Consider the following 17635-nt stretch of genomic DNA (forward strand, 5'->3'; position numbering starts at 1 on the left):
TGGCAAAGTACAGGTCCTGCAGCCCACAATGTTGTGCTGGCCTATATAAAATTAATCCACAACAATTAAACCTTTCCCTACCTCATCTCCAGAACCCTCAATTTCTTTTTTACAGCCATGAGTCTTTTAAATGCCCGCATTTTACCAGCCTCTACCAACATTCCTGGCAATATATTCCACACTCTGTGTAAAATAAATGCTGGGATCTCCCCTAAGCGTTCTTTCACTCACCTTAAACCGATTTCCTCTGGCACTTGGTATTGTCGCTGTATTTAAAGGAGCTGGCTGTCCACTCGCTCTGTGCCTCTCATGATCTTATCTTAAGTCGTCTTTTTTGCTCCAAAGACAAAAGCCCCAGCCCATTCAATCTTGCTTCATGAGACATGTTCTCCAATCCAGGCAACATCCTGGTCAATCTTGTCTGCACCCTCTCTAAAGCCCCTACATCCCTCCTGTAACAAAGTGGCCAGAACTGACCATAATACTCCAAGTGTGGTCTACGAGTGGTTTATAGCGTTATGAGCCCAAAGGAGCCCAAACCCTAGCAGCAATAGATATGCACCATGACAAATGGTTACTTAAACAAGATTTGCTTTTAATTATCTTTAAACATGAAAACAGATTCAAACTTTAACTTATCTCTATTGACTTAAGTAACTTAACTTAACTTCCTTCTAATTCTAAGCGCACATGTATGTAATGTGGGTGTAAATTTAGAAAAGTTCTTTGGTTCCCAGTCCAATCTCACTTCTCATTCCTCCAAGTTCACTGGTTGCAGGCAATTCTTATACTGTGCACAGAATTTAACATGTATAAAGTTCACCAGGCTTTAGTGCTTGAACGGTAAATGTTTACCGCTCAGGAAGGTTCTCGTAGGGTTTGCAGAAGAGAGATGTGTTGTTCCAGGATTTCCACAACTGTGGTACCACCATTAGTCACCTCAATGTCTTGCTGATGAAACTTGCCCCCTCAAGGTTCTCCAGATGATAACCTCTTTCTTTCAGGCTATCACAGAGTTATTTTCTGTTCCACTTATTGCAAGAGAAACATATTAGACAGCCACCCATACAGCCATCTTCCACTCTGGAGCTTCACTCTCAGTTCCAACAGCTTCTGCTTCAGTTCTAGCAGGCTTCTCCTTCATGTTACAGCGTTCAGCATCCCACATACTGACTGAGACCACTTTCTTGATTTTTTTTCTCTCTCTCTTGCACACACACAGACTGCTTGCAAAAAACACCTGACTTTCTCCAGCAACAATAGAAGTCAGTCTTCTAGTTCATCTGTTGTTTTTAGACAAACGAGAGCCCCTCAGTGACCTTTCTGTGCACTCTTGTCAAAAATCCAAAAGGTATTATGAGACAGTATGTCTCATTCTGTTGCTTTATATTCCATTCATTCAACAATTAACACCAACTTGTGAAGTCTCCATAAGCATTCTTCAGTTTTTGTAAAGTCACTCATAATGATTTCTCTAGTATTTTCAAATAAGATCCGTTTTTAAAGTGTGTGTATGTAACCTACTCTACTTTTCCCAATTATATCCTAAAAATATTTCTATATATTCTGCAACAATAGAGCAGCAATGTCACCTCACAGGCCTTGAACACAATTCCCTGAGTAATGAAGGCCAGCACATGATACACCTTCTTAATGGCCCTAGCACCTTGCGCGGCAACCTTGGGGGATCTATTTATTTAGACACACAGCACAGTAACAGGCCCTTTCTGCCCACAACCCTGCTCTGCCCAATTTACACCCAATTGACCTATACCCCCTGGTACATTTCGAATGTTGTGAGGAAACCGGAGCCCCTGGGAAAAACCCATGCAGGCACAGGGGATCATACAAGCTCCTTACAGACAGCGTGGGATTTGAACCCTATTTTTAAGGATTTTGCTCTCATTTCAAGTCTGCTAAATGGAAACAAGCAACTGAACCTGCTATCTTGCATCACTGTTCACGTCTTTAATCACCGATCCAGAAGATGAGCTCTTAGCTTCTATAAACACCCTATTGCATCTCCATGGCACATTTCTCAAATAATAAAATAGTGTAGCATTCGTGCTAAGCGAGCATGGAGAAGAGTGACATGCACACCAAAGCCTTGGAAAACGAGACTGGTCACACATATATGGGCCCTTGGCGCTGATGTCAGGGCCCCGTGTCATCGGAGCCGTCGGTCCTGCCAGTGTTCCCCATCTTCTCCCTGTGCGGAGGTCACCTGGGATGACGGCCGGTGTCACCCCCCACCCCCCCCCCCCAAGTCCGCGTGGTCGCCACATTCGTCAGCCATTTTGCGGGCCGGTCTGTGTCTCTGCAATAGCTTATATAATATTACAGCCTGGATCCAATGCAAATCTTTCGCTTCTGAATTGCACCGATAAGCCTTTGAGGAATTGATAGACTTCAGGGTGAGATGAGATAGTTGTTGTTCTCATAAAGCTATGGAGGTGAAGCAGGAATACATTTTAAATTTTAATTTTCCTTAATTAAAAAAGATTTAACCATACAGCTCAATACTAGGCCCTTCCAGACCATGAGCCCAAGTCTGAAAAGCAGCACAATAAAAATATAAATACCCCACAATTACTGCTAAGCAGGAAAACTGATTTTCAATTACTGGCCTTGACAGAATGTCAAAATTATACAACTTGGAAAAAGGCCCAATTTGTGCATGCCAATTGAGGCACCTTCCTGAGCTGGTCCCATTTGCCAAATTTTTTTTTGTTTAAAGTGCCTGTACCAGTTCCTCAGGTAGCTTGTTCCACATTTCATATATTCTGTGTAAAAACCAAAATGTCCCCTTTAAATCCATGCCCTCTTGTTTTTGACTGTTCAGGCCATCTGCAAACTTACTAATCAGGCAAACTACATTCTCGGTCAGTTCAGCATTATCTATAACAAGAAGGAACCCAATACTGATCCCTGATCACATGACGAATCACAGGCTGCCAACCTTCCAAACAATCCTTCACTACAAGCAGGCAGCTCGTGCAGAAGTCATGTGATCTAACTTACCGGACCAACCTACCGACCACTTGTCAGAGGCCTTACTAAAGGCAACATCGACTATGCTGTCCTTGTTAATCATCTTGGTCACCTCTTTAAAAAAAACCTTTAGCAAATTTGTGAGCCACATTGGCTATCCCTGTTTGGTCCTTGCCGTTCCAATTGCTGTCTCTCTGAATCCCCTCTAGCAACATTGCCAGCACTAATATTATGCTCTGCGGCCTGCAGTTCCCTGGTTTGTCCTTCTTAACTAAATGCATATTAGCCAAATCCCCTAGTCCTCAGGAGCCCTGTCTGCGGCCGAGGAAGGTGCAGAAGACTCTGCCAGGACCATAGCGATTCTTCCCTTGCATCCCACAACAGCCCAGGATCACCTTGACATGTTCCAGGGATGTTAACGCATTTCTGCCCTGTCAGTACTACCTCTTTTATAATGTTTCAGGGCATTTCAGTTCTCCTCAGCTTTCAGACCCCCCTCCACTTTTTCAAGATGGTTTCCTCAAAACCAATAAATGGAAGGTTCGCAGTCAATCTGTCTAAAGATAAATGGAACATGGATTCAAGTGCTGCAATCATGTCCTTCCTTGAATTAGTTTGAGTTGGACCTGGCAGGCAGGGGTGTGGGGTGGGGGCTGCAAAGTCGAGGATCAACTGCTTGGAAGGATGGGCACAGGACATGGATCGCCAGATTGTCTCGCACCTTGTTGAACATTTGAGATATTTTTAATCTTTTAAGGTTTTTTTTTAAATTTGGAAAGTATACTCCTAAATCAGGAGGTGAGAGGGGGGAGTGTGAATGTTTTTTTTTGTCTCGCTTGATTGGGCACAATGCTGGGGATCTGGCAAATGGCAGTGTTGAAGTCATGAGGTAATAACCCCCAGGAATTGTGCATCCACTTAACATAGTTTTACGGTGCAATGCTTGTCTCTGAATAACCAGTTCAGACTGAGTTCGACAAAAGGCACATTTCTTATTAAAAATCGAGTTCATTTTTTGTTTTTGATTGAAGATAAGAGTAATTACTAACACATGCTCTGTTCTCTCCAGTCTAAAGGATAATCAAATTCTGCCAGATGACGTCCAGCAACTTGTGAAAGACAAACGCGTCATCATCTAAACTAGCCATTTTCAATGCTGTGCCCCTCCCACATCCTCCCCTCCCTCCCAAAGGGGCCACAGCACATTTAATTGTGTGGGGGAGGAGATGGTCATGAACTAAAATGATTTTAAAAATGATGTTTTTTATGGAGTTGGTAGGAGAGAAAGAAGATGGAAGAAACCAACTAAACTTGACTGTCCAAAGTTTATGGGCCACCTTCCCTGGAAAGCGGAGTCCTCAGATGGCCAAAAAAAGAGGTTCCAAATGGCTGGAAACACCATGGCGACTGTTTGAGTCGGTTGGCAACATTCTCGCCTGTCAATCATTGGTTCCAGAAATCTCAGCATTTCGTCGAGACTGTTGGGAAGGAAGGCTACTTGGGAGGGGGTAATCAGTCGGTTGGTTGACAGATTAACCTCAGCCTCCTCCTGCTTTCTTGGATTTTATTTTGCTGATGAGCTGGGAAATATTCATCACCAGTATTCAAATTTGCCGCTGCATTTATTCCATGACGGCATAAATTACAGTTAATCCAATGAAGTGTAAAATGAGATGGGTGATCCTGTTGCAACAAGGCAAAACGTTACTTCCTTTTATTCTCTGGTCTTACTTCAGGGTCCTAGTTTGAGATCAAAGCCGCTGACACTTCAGTTCCTAGTATGCCACGGATAGCTCTGTGGCTAAGCCATCGTGTCATAAAGGCACTGAATACCTTTCTCATGTTTGCATAAGAAATGGTTCTTTATTTAGAATGGCTAAATTTCCAGCTTTAAATCGGCTGATATTGACATGCAAACAAATCCGTGACTTCACCCCACACGGAATACATGTGCTGTGTTAGGTGGGAAATTTCTCTCATGGTTAACTGAAATGTGAGTACCGTTGACCCATTGCAGTGCGAGTAAACAAAATAATGCCCCCAACAGGAAAATAAGGCTTAAACCTTGAGGCCATAACAGATTGGTTTGTTGGTGGAAGCAGCAATAATGACAATGCCCATAAGTCTGTTCCATGAGAGAACTGTACAAGTTGTCCCTAACTCTTTCCACATAACCCCACAAGTCTTTCCCTTCTATTTTACTAATTTCCAGAATCTCCTTCCTCCAGCCTTTCGCTCAATGCTTCCCTTTCCTTCTGCCCTCTGCTCCTTTTGTTATTTTTGCTATTGAAAATACCTTCCACTTATTTACTACTTCAATCAAATCCTTCTCAAGCTTTATCAGTGTTAAGGAACTCAATCTCTGTTCCTTTTGGTTCCTTCATGTCATCAGTTACCTTTCTTCCAATTTGTACCCAAGCAACTTTCAGATTCCGCAACTGCTATCCTAAAGTCGTAATGTCAATGTTGTTATGAGCCCAGAGGACCCCAAAACCCAGCAGCAATAGATATTCACCAAGACAAATGGTTACTTAAACAAAAGTTGTTTTTAATTATCTTTAAACATGATAACAGAATCACACTTTAACTTATCACTAACTTAACCCCCTTCTAATTCTAAGCGCACATTGTGTAATGTGTGTGTAAGTTCAGAAAAGTTCTTTGGTTCCCAGTCCAATCTCACTTCTCATTCCTCCAAGTTCACTGGTTGCAGGCAATTCTTATACTGTGCACAGAATTTAACATTTTTAAAGTTCACCAGTCTTTGGTACTTGAAAGGTAAATGGTTACCACTCAGGAAGGTTCTTGTCAGTTTTCAGAAAGATTCATTGTACACTGACACCCACAACTGATTCTTTTTTAAATTAGCCACTTCAGTGTCTTGCCAATGAAACTTACCCCTTTAGGGTTCTCCAGATAATAATCTCTTTCTTTCAGGTCACCTCAGAGTGCATTTTCTTTTTCTCTTATTTCAAGTGAAACATTAGACTGCCAGTCCTCTCCTCTTGCATGATCCACAGGGCTTTGACCAGGCTGAACTAAGCACTTACAAGCTGTCTTCCAAATGGTGGCTTCCACAAGCTTTCCAGCTTGTCCTGTTCCAGTCCCAGCTGCTGCTGCTGACTGTAAAAGTGCAGAACTGTGTGTGCATGTGTGTGTGTGTGTGTGTGTCTCTCTCTCTCTGAGAGAGAAAAAAAACCTGTTTGACTCTCTCCGATTGCAAAACCCCATGACCTTTCTAGAACAGCAAGTTCCACTGCAGACAGAATTCGGCTCCGACAAGTTCTTTCATCTGTTGCCTTTTTGTAAACAGCAATCCATTAATGAAGTCTCTTGGGCACTCTCCAAAGCTTTTGCAAAGGTTGTTGGACCCAACATGTCTAGCTTGAGCAGAGCTCCAGTATTTTAAATAAGATCTGTTTTAAAGTGTTTGTATGTGACCTACATGAAAAACCATGCCCCAATTTATCTTCTAAAATCATATCTCCATTCTGTCAGAATCCAAATCATTTAATTTCAAATTTAAAACACCATGTTGGAGAAACTCAGCTTTTACCTCAACCTTGGTGTCTGCAGATTTTGGTGTTTTACTGATTTCATTTCAGCAATGGAATTTCTTGGCCAGGATGAAATTTCTTACTTCCTTTTTTTGAGGAAGGAGCTAACCCAGCAAGGTTGAAAAATAGAACTCGAAAATGTAGGAGAGGAAATTTTATATATAAATGGGAAGTGAAAGTAATATCTGGGGAGAAAGAAGCCGCTTATTAAAACATATCATTAATATTTGGTATAAAATAAATTATGAGATTGGAACAATCTCTTAAAACACCTCTGATTCAAAACAGGCTTATCCATTTTACAATGGGTAATATATTTTAGAGACTTGGTCTCGTAAAGGGATCAGATATATTGAGGACTGCTATGAGCAGGGGCAACTTGTGTCATTTGAACAATTATTAAATAAATATGGAATCCTTAAAAACACAATCTTCTGCTCTTTTCAATTACAAGCATGCAGAAGGGAAAAATTGGGGCCAACAATGTTTACATCAAAGTGCAGTGATGTGGAGACTGATTCAAAAGGGTAGAACAAATAAGTTCACTTCGGCAATGTATTTCTTAGTTCAAACGGGAGCCCCTAAACATTGAGTTCATTGGAGCATAGAAGGTTGAGAGGGGATTTGATAGAGGTATATAAAATTATGAGGGGGATAAACAGAGTAGATGTGAATAACCTCTTTCCCTTGAGGTTAGGAGAGATTGGAATGAGGGGTCATAAGTTAAGGGTTAGGGGGCAAAACTTTAGAAGTAACATAAGAGGAAGCTTCTTCACTCAGAGAGTGGTGGCTGAGTGGAATGATCTTCCAGAAGAGGTGGTTGCAGCAGGGTCAATTCTGTCATTAAAGAGGAGGTTGAATGAGTACAGGTACACAATCCTGGTCATTTAAAATCCGTAAGGCTCCAAAAACTGGCATTTTTTCCTGGTGCGGGTACAGCAGAGGGGGAGATAGAGAGAGAGAGAGATGGCAGCATGACTCAGATGGGTGAGGGGGGAGAGAGAGAGATGGCAGCATGACTAGGTTGGGCGGGGAGAGAGATGGCAGCGCGACTCAGGAGGATGAGCGAGATGGCAGCGTGGCTTGGGGATGCAAAGGGGGAGAGAGATGGCAGCCCAACTTGGGTAGAGGGAGAGAGAGAGACGGCAGCGCGACTCGGGCAGGCAAAGGGGGAGAGAGATGGTAGCGCGACTCAGGCGGATGGGGGAAGAGAGACGAAAGCGCGACTCAGGTGGGCAAGGGTGAGAGAGTCGCCAACGTGACTGGAAGGGGGGTGGATATGGCAGCACAATATGGGTGGGCTTAAATCTGGGGCAGCTGCTTTTTGTTCTGAAATCTGGAAAAATCCAAAATTCGGAACACACTGTCCCCCAAGGGTACCAATAAAGGATTGTGTACCTGTACATGGATGTGAGGGGGGTTGGAGGATTATGGGCAGGGAGCAGGTTGGTGGGACTAGTGGAGTTTCACGAAAATCAGTGCGGACTAAAAAGGCCAAGATGGCCTGTTTCTGTATGTTATATGGTTATATGTTTATATAAGCCTGGACAAAGATGGGAGTGAGACTTGAATGTAAATATTGATGAGCAAAACTGGTCTGATTTATGTAAAGATGGTATTACAAACACAATCAATGTAATCTATAGTAGAACACAATTTTTTGCAACTGTTATACCTTATGCCATAGAAATTAAACAGTCAAATTGATCAGAGCAATGTTTTAGATGTGGTGAGGAGGATGGGAACTTCCTTACACTCAACTTGGTCACATCCCAAAATGAGGCCTTTTCGGGTGGATTTAGGAATTGTTTTTAGAACAGATGATTGAAATTCCATTTCCACAATGCCCAGAATTGATTTTACTGGGAAATATAATGGGGATAAGCCCAAAATTGAAATTATCTAAATCTTATTGAATTTGTAAAAATTGCATTGGCAGTGGCCAGAAAGTGGACTATAGTTACGTGAAAATCTGACTGGAACACTGGAAAGCAGAAACGCATCGCTGTGTTCCCCTTGTTACAGAGTTCTGTGTTGTGTATTGACCTATGTGTTGTGAGGTTTTATGTTAAAAAGTGACAGTTTGCCTTATAGAGCCAAGGTGAAAGTGGACTGCTGAGAGAGTGGGAGACAGACTGAGCATGTGCAGAAAATGATGTAAAAATTTTTGGAGTTGGACAACAAACCACCACTGGGTGTGGCTGTGGAGTGGAAGGAGGCCCAGAGCATGAGAAGACAGTTTAGAATATTGGGCATTTTAAAAGGGATGAACATTCCGAAGGCAGCCAGAAGGATCCGGACCAAGCCATTGTTCCTCTCTCTGAAAGCGACACAAGAAGACAACTTCAAATTTTGTGCTCTCTCTCTCTCTCTCTTAAAGATCTTTTGACTTCATTTTACCAAACAAACTGAATTTTGTTTATGATCTTTGCTTCAGTTGAGATCGAAGTTTTGTGAGTCTTGTGTGTTTCGTGTCTAAGCTTTTCTGTGGGCTGGTTGGAAATATAACTTAGACTTTAATTACATATGTTAAATTTAGACTGGGGAATTTATTAGTTTTACACTGTTGTAGAAATTTGCATAGTAACCAGTGGACATTGTTATAAAAGGGGGGACTTTGACTTAAAGTTTGAAGGTGAATTTTTGTTAATAAAGTAACCCTGTGATATGCCTTCTTTGTGGTGGCTGGTTTGATCTTTTAACATAATTTGGGGAATTGTCCGGGAACAAACCAGTTTGGAAGCTTTAGGGGTGATTGACTTGTGCTTAGTTATCAGTCGTCTGAGTTTGACTCAACTTCCAGCTTGAAAGTAAAAATAAACGGTGAGTGTATAAGGCACCAGCAGAAAAACCAATAACTATGAATATTGACCAGTTCATAGCTAACCCTTCAGTGGTTAATTTAAAAATGGCTAAAAAGTCAGAACTGAAGGTTATAGTTGGCAAGTTAAAACTTCTTACGGTAAGAACTGGGATGAAAAAAAAGGAAATTGCCTGAAAGATTGTTAAGCACTATGTAGGAAAGGGGGTATTTGAAGAAGCTGCATTAGAACAGTTTCCAAAGGAGAAAACTTCAGAGGAAGTGGAGTTCACTTTGATAAAACTAGAGTTGGAAGAGAAAGAGAAAGAATGGAGGCATGAGCTAGAACTAGCTAAATTAAAGCTGACCCTAAAACAAGGCGAGAGAAAAGCCCAAAACCCACGTGCTGGTAAGCAGGAGAGGTTGCTGGTCAGTTGAGAAGTGAGGATAGTTCCTCCATTTGAGGAAGCTGAAATAGACTAGTATTTTCAGCATTTTGAGAAAGTATCTGTAAATTTAAAATGGCGACCAATGGTCGCTCCTGCGACAAAGTGTTCTTAAAGGGAAAGCCCAACAGATGTACTTGTATCTCACTGTTCAACAAGCAGCTGATTACGAATTTGTAAAGCAGGCTATAGTCTGATCTTATGAACTAGTCCCAAAGGTTTATAGACAAAAGTTCATGAGTTTAAAAAAAAGAAGCAACCCAATCTTACTTGGATTTTGCTTGTGTGTGTTTTGATCGGTGGTGTGCCGCAATTAAAGTAGAAAATAACTGATTTATTTAGGGAAATCATTCTGATTGAGGAGATTAAAAATTGTGTTCCTGACAATATTCAAGTGTACTTGGGAGAGAAAAATATAAAAACTTGGCAAGAATTAGCTAAATTTGCAGAGGAATATGCTTTAACTCACGAGTCTAAGTAGACACCAGGTAAAACCTTTCAAAGGAATACTGCTGATAATCCAAGTAGAGTAGAAAGAAAATCTCAAAGTGAGGTTAAAGGAAGAGAGGAAGAGAAATGGGTGAAGGAAAAATTTTTGAGAGTTATTTGCCACTATTGTAAGAAGCCAGGGCACATAATAGCAAATTGTCCTGTACTGAAAAGGAAGAAAGAGAAAGGGGTGATACCAATGGCCTGTGTTCAGAGTGAAAAAGTTAGGGATATTTTTAAACTATTCATGACTGAAGGTTTCATTTCGGTTAAAGAAGGATCCAATCAAGTGCCAATTAAAATCCTGCGGGATACTGAAGCAGCCCAATCGCTTGTATTAAGCAACGTTTTGAATTTTGGTGAGGAGACCGATACTGGAGATGTGAATTTAATTAAAGGCATTGGTGGTGAAGCAGAGCCGATACCTTTGCATAGAATAGTGATGAAATCAGACTTAGTTAATGGCTCGGTTATGATAGGGATAAGATCAAGTCTGCCGGTGGATGGAGTTTCTCTTTTGTTAGGGAATGATTTAGCAGAGGGTAAAGTCATGCCTGTGGTGAAACTCACAAGTAAGCCATTGGTTTATGAGTCCGAAAAGGATTTGGAAATCTACCCTGCATGTGCCATTACTAGAGCCATGTCTAGAAAAAAGGTAGAGGTAGAGAAAGTCTGTGATGATCCTGTAGTGGAGGCAAGCATTGAGAACAAACCTTAGGATCTAGCTTTGCTGTTGTCAAGAGAAGAATTAATAGCGAGACAAAAGCATGATCTTGATCTTGCTGGGATAAGAGATAAGATTCTGTCTAACCAGGAAATTGAAACTGTGCCAGTAGGTTACTTTGATCAAGATAGAATATTGATGAGAATATGGAGACCACAAGTGATACCTGCCAGTGAAAACTGGGTGGTAATAAGGCAAGTTGTAATTCCTAAAACTTACAGGAATTAAATATTAAAGTTGGCTCATAGTGCACCTTTAGGACGTCATCTTGGAGTGAAGAAGATGGTGGAAAAGATAAGGAAACAGTTTTATTGGCCAAAACTGAGAAAGGATATTGTGAACTTTTGTAGAAACTGTCACACTTCTCAACTGGTGGGCAAGCCTAATCAAGGGCCACTAGTGGCATCTTTACAACCCATCCCTGTTTTCAGGGAGCTCTTCTCAAAAGTGATAGTGCATTGTGTTGGCCCATTGCCAAAAACCAAAGCAGAAAATTTGTTAACACTCACGTGCACAGCTTCAAAGTTTCCAGAGGCTATTCCCCTGACAAACATTAAAGCAAAGACGATTGTGAAGGCTATGCTAAATTTTTTCACATTGTTTGGCCTACCAAGGGAAATTCAATTGGATCAAGGGAGTAATTTTATGTCTGGAATATTTCAATAGGGGTTGTATGAATTGGGAGCCCATCAAATTTTGTTGTCTGCCTATCATCCTGGAAGTCAAGGGGCCTTAGAAAGGTTCCATTTAACTGTGAAAAATATGATGAGGGATTATTGTGTGGAAAATAATAAGGATTGGGATGAAGGAATCCATTTGTTATTGTTTGCTGTTAGAGAGGCAACTCAGGAGTTTCTTGGCTTTAGTCCATGTGAGTTGGTGTTTGGTCATGAAGTCAGGGGTCCATTACTATTGTTGAAGGAACAGTGGATACATAATGATATACAATCAAATCTGTTAGATTATGTTTTCAAATTTAAAAACAGATTACATCAGGCTTGCGAGATGGCAAGGAAAAATTTAAAAACTGCTCAGGGAAAAATGAAAATTCGGTATGATCAAAAAGCAAAAATTAGGAATATTAAACCTGGCAATAAAGTATTGGTTTTGTTTCCAATGCAGTCCAACTCTTTGAGAGCTCAGTTTTCAGGACCATATAAGGTGAAATCAAAAATTAACTAGGACACTTATGTAATTGAGACACCTGATCATCGAAGAGAGAGACAGGTCTATCAAGTGAACATGCTTAAACCTTACTTTGAGAAAATGACTGAGGAGGAGACTAGGATTCCAACCAAGGTGCTAGTTATAGAGGAAAGTAAGGAGGAGATAAGTTTTGCGGAAGGTCATGGAGTACAGAAAGTGATAAGCCCCAGGCTGGAAAATTCTATAGTTTAGCAAAACTTAGACACCAAGTTAATGCATATGACTAAATCAGAAAGGGAAGAAATGAAGACATTACTTATGAAATTTAAGGATATAATTCCCAGATGTTCCAAGAAGAACTACTGTGGCTTGTCATGATGTGGAGGTAGGTGATGCTAAGCCTATTAAGCAGCTTCCCTACAGAGTTAATCAGGAAAAGAGCAGATTGTTGGATTAAGAGGTGGATTATATGCTCAAAATGACATCATCCAAAAATCAGGTTCAAATTGGAGTTCACTCTGTGTTCTGGTGCCTAAGCCAGATGGCTCAATTAGGTATTGTACAGATTATCGAAAAGTAAACATGGTGACAAAGACTGATGCATTCTCTATCCACAGAATAGGTGGTGGGGAAGGCTGTTTCTTACAAATATTGATCTCTTAAAAGGATACTGGTATGTTCCTTTGACAGAGAAAGGCAGGGAGATTTCTGCATTTATTACACCTTCGGGATTGTATGAGTATAAAGTTATGCCTTTCAGGATGAAAAATGCACCTGGCACATTTCAGAGAATGACTAATGCAGTAATTTAGGGTTTAGAGCACACAGGAGCCTATATCGATGATTTAGTAATTAGTACAGATACATGGAAAGAACACATGCTTGAATTAGAGCAGTTATTTCAGAGACTGGTGGAAGCACACCTCGCACTGAAGTTGCACAAGAGTGAGTTTGGACATGCCACTGTAATTTATCTGGGTTATGTGGTAGAACAGGGACAGGAGACACCAGTTGGAGCAAAAGTATTGGCTATCACTGCGTTCCCTATCCCCATTAATAAAAAAGCTCTTCGGAGATTTCTAGGTATGATTGGCTACTATCGTAGATTTTGTAAAATCTTTGCAGAAATTGCACTCCCATTAACAAAACTACTTGGAAAGAAAGAAAAATGTATCTGATCAGATGCATGCCAGGAAGCATTTCTGAAGTTAAAGGCCATTTTATGCCATCAGCCTGTACTTGTGTCCGTAACTTTGAAAGGCCATTCTCTTTAGCCGTAGATGCCAGTGATGAAGCAGTTGGTGCTGTACTGTTACAGAAGAAGGATGGTGATGGAGTAGAACATCCTATTTCGTACTTCTTAAAAAGGTTTAACGACCATCAACGAAATTATTCAACCATTGAAAAGGAGTTATTAGCGCTTTTTTTTAGCCTTGCAACATTTTGATGTGTATATTTGTACTGCTCAAAAACCATTAATAATATATACTGATCATAATCCATTAGTTTTTCTGTCTAAAATGAAAAATAAGAACAGACGGTTATTGCACTGGAGCTTAATGTTACAAGAGTATGATTTAATTATTACACACATAAAGGGGATGAATTACATAATAGCAGATTGTTTGTCAAGATGTTAATCTGGGTAGATATGAATCTAATCATATACTTACTGTAAAAATGGAGTGTTTATTTTTTTTATTTATATAATGCTTCCATTAATTGTTAAAAATTTGTTCTTGTGGACCAAATTTTCTTTTTAGCAGGGGAGATGTTACAGAGTTCTGTATTGATCTATATGTTGTGTGGTTTTATGTTAAAAAGTGACAATTTGACTTTGAGAGAGACAAAGTGAAGGTGGACTGCTGAGAGAGTGGGAGATGGACTGAACATGTGCAGAAAATGATCTAAAAATTTCTGGACTTGGGCAATAAAGCACCACTGGGGGTGCTGTGGAGTGGAAGAAGGCCCAGAGCATGAGTCATGGACTGGAGGACAGTTTAGAATGTTGGGATTTCAAAAAGGGATGAACATTCCAAAGGCAGCCAGAAGGATCCGGACCAAGCCATTGTTCCACTCTCTGCAAGCGACACAAGAAGACAACTTCAAATTTTGTTCTCTCTCTCTCAAAGATCTTTTGGCTTCAGTTTACCAAACAAAATGAATATTGATTATGATCTTTGTTTCGGTTGAGATCGAAGTTTTGTGAGTCTTGTGTGTTTTGTGCTTGTTTTGTGTCTAACTTTTTCTGTTGGCTGGTTGGAAATATAACTTAGACTTTAATTACATATGTTATATTTAGGCTGGGGAATTTATTAGTTTTACACTGTTGTAGAAATTTGTATAGTATCCAGTGGGCACTGTTATAAAAGGGGGATTTTGAATCAAAGTTTGAAGGTGAATTTTTGTTAATAAAGTAATTATTCATCTTTACCCCTGTGTGATATGTCTTCTTTGTGGTTGTGATCTTGTAACATCCTTGAGAAAATTACTGACAACCTCAGAAATAAGTACGACATCTTTCTGTAAATGTGGAGAGTAAGAATGGGACAAGAGACCCTCAACAGGGTTACCTATTACTTTAAAGTGTGACAGATTATGTTGTGTTTGTTTTATATATAGATATGTTTTGGGAGGTAAATTAGGGTGTTTTTTTAGTATAGGTCATACAAACACTTTAGAACAAATCTTATTTAAAATACTGGAGCTTTTCCCCATGCTAGACATATCGGGGCCAACAACCTTTGTAAAAGCTTTGGAGAGAGCCCAAGACTTCACTAATGCATTGTTGTTTACATAGAGGCAACAGATGAAATAACTCGTCGGAGCCACAGGCTATCTGGAGTGGAACTTGCTGTTCTAAGAGGGTCATGTGGTTTTGCAAGCAGAGAAGGTAAAACAGGTTTTCTGGCCTTCATAAATCAAAGTATTTAGTACAGGAGTTGGGATGTTATGGTGAGGTTGTATAAGACATTGGTGAGGCCAAATTTGGAGTATTGTGTGCAGTTCTGGGTGCCTAACTACAGGAAGAATATCAGTAAGATTGAAAGAGTGGAGAGAAGACTTATTAGGATGTTGTTGGATCTTCAGGAGTTGAGTTACAGGGAAAGATTAAACAGGTTAAGACTTTATTCCTTGGAGTGCAGAAGAACGAGGGGAGATTTGATAGAGGATTACAAAATTACGAGTCGGCTCTTTCCACTTGGATTAGGGGAGATAAATACAAGCGGACATGGCTTTAGGGTGAAAGGGGAAAGGTTTAAGGGGAACTTCTTCATTCAGAGAGTGGTGGGAATGTGGAACGAGTTGCCATCTGATGTGGTAAATGTGGGTTCGCTCTTAAGCTTAAAAAAAACTGGATAGATACATGGATGGGAGAGGTCTGGAAGGTTATGGAAGGGAGCAGGTCAGTGGGACAAGTAGTATAATGTTTCCAGCAAAGACTAGAAGGGCCAAGGGGCCTGAGGTCTATGGTTCTATCAGACCTGAGGAGATTTCTCAGTTGCTTTACTCTTTTTAAAACTCTGGTCTGCTGCACATCACATGTTAAAATTATCAAACTGGCTCCAGAGAAATATGGATGGAAGCTTATTTTGAAATCTAATTGATTAATGGGAGGATCTGGGCTTGCACAGTCTCTAGTCTAGCATTTGTTTGCTGCATACAAGGTTAACCAGAGATTAACCTGCCATGCAACATTTTAAATTGGGCCTTCTGTTGGCCACCTTCAAAGATACTACCTGACATTGGTGGCAGTTGCCTATCATTTATCATGACCACAACCCTCATCCCCCACCAAACCTACTTTAGAATGATCATAAACTAACCTTTCTTCATGGTGGTGGATGCCAGGGATTTATCAACCATTCCTACTATATTTGAATTGAGTGCAATGAGAGGATATTTTTAAGGGTGGTTAAAAGCAAGTCTAGATTCACTTACCCGCCTGATCAAGTCACGGTATGGTTCAAACGTGAGTTCTCAGATTCCAGCTATACAATATTTGTCCAGTAACTTACCTTAGCAATACCTGCAACAAGCATCACTTAACAAAAACATATCAACCTGGTCACTGTCATATTACAATCAGAGGGAGATTAAACCATGCAAACTGATCACCAGTGGTGGATTAACCATTAACTGAGTAGGCTGAAGCCTAGGGGTTTGGGCCCCCTTTACCCTCCAGGCCCCCAGGCTTCAGCCTACTCAGTTAAAGGGTAGCCTGGTCTCTGTTTATTGTTTCTGTGTGTGTGTGTGTGTGTGTGTGTGTGTGTGGGGTCTACGTGGGTGAAGTCAGTGACTGTGGGCGGGCCAGAGTCAGTGTCGTGCCGTTGGTGGGGTGACATGTGTGGTGGTTTCTCGGAGCTGGCAGCATGAAGATATCCTGCTGCAACGAGTGTGCGATCCTCCACCTTCCGACCAAACTATTAGATTTTTAACATCCAATTCGGCCAGAGAGATGTTAAAAATCTAATAGTTTGGTGGGAAGGTGGATGATGATGGGGGGCGGGGGAGTGGTGGTGCGGGTTGAATTAAAGCAGCTCACCTAGAGCACTTGGAAGCAGTTAAGTAATTAGTGGCACTCAGGTGGGGGTTGCAGATGCTTGGTCTCACAGTTCAAAAACAGGAGCTACTGATCTGCCCTGCCGTCTCCTTGTGTGTGCTCCCTGCTGCTTGGGCTATTAGCTGCAGTGGATCTCATGCATGAATGGCATGAAAAGAATTTGATGTTCCAACAATAAATCAGAGAGGGAGAGCCCGAGATAAGTAAAATGTTTGCTTTATTTAAAAATTGAATTGATTTTGAAATTGTGGCCCACAGTTCAGGTAGGCCGAGGGTGGGTTCGGAGTCGGGCATCCAGAGCTCCCGATGCCCAACTCTGAAACCTCGCCTCAGCCTACACTGGAGCTCCCAATGCCCAAATCCTGATTCTGAACCCTTCTGTCCCCTCGGCCAATTGTACACACACATGGAAGTCGTGGGCATGTGTCCTAACCCTAGGGCACATAGGGCAACCCTAACCCTAACCCTAGGCCAATCCCTATCATTTTAATTAAAATAACTTTAATCAAAAAGGGGTTGTTTGTACACTGGGGATGTAGGTGAAATAATGGAGTGCATTTTCATTATAAAATAATTTAAAATGTAAAAGATGTTTGATTTTATGAAATAATAGCTAATTTTAAATGCAGTCATTGCTTCAATAGTTGAAATTATTGGCGACTCATTCCATTCGAATAGGATGTGATCAATTAAATTCAGAGCATGTCTGTGTGCAGGGAGTGGCTGTATGCTTCGCTCTCTCCCTTTCCCTCTCTGTCCCGATGCTCTGTCATCCTGCTCGGGGCGGTGGCACTGGTGAATATGGGGAGGGAGCTGGGAGGTGTACATTGCTAATAAGGCAGATGGTCTCAGAGCTCGCTGGAGATGGTGGGGGGGGGGATTGAGAATGTACCAACCTGCACTGCGATCCTCGTCTTG

General features: G+C 41.1%; 1 protein-coding gene across 2 annotated transcripts in view; it reads left to right on the forward strand.

Moving 5' to 3' along the window:
- Window positions 1–9219, forward strand: part of LOC138747367 (nucleotide-binding oligomerization domain-containing protein 1-like) — a 45013-nt gene extending 35794 nt beyond the window's left edge. For both annotated transcript variants that reach the window (XM_069906509.1, XM_069906515.1), the window contains one exon: window positions 4061–9219. In XM_069906509.1, coding sequence (XP_069762610.1) covers window positions 4061–4130 — 70 coding nt within the window. In that variant the 3' untranslated portion in view covers window positions 4131–9219. The remainder of the gene's footprint in view (window positions 1–4060) is intronic.
- The last annotated feature ends 8416 nt before the right edge of the window (window positions 9220–17635 follow it).

The sequence above is a fragment of the Narcine bancroftii genome, chromosome 1 (genome assembly GCF_036971445.1).
Source record: "Narcine bancroftii isolate sNarBan1 chromosome 1, sNarBan1.hap1, whole genome shotgun sequence".
Lineage (NCBI taxonomy): Eukaryota > Metazoa > Chordata > Chondrichthyes > Torpediniformes > Narcinidae > Narcine > Narcine bancroftii.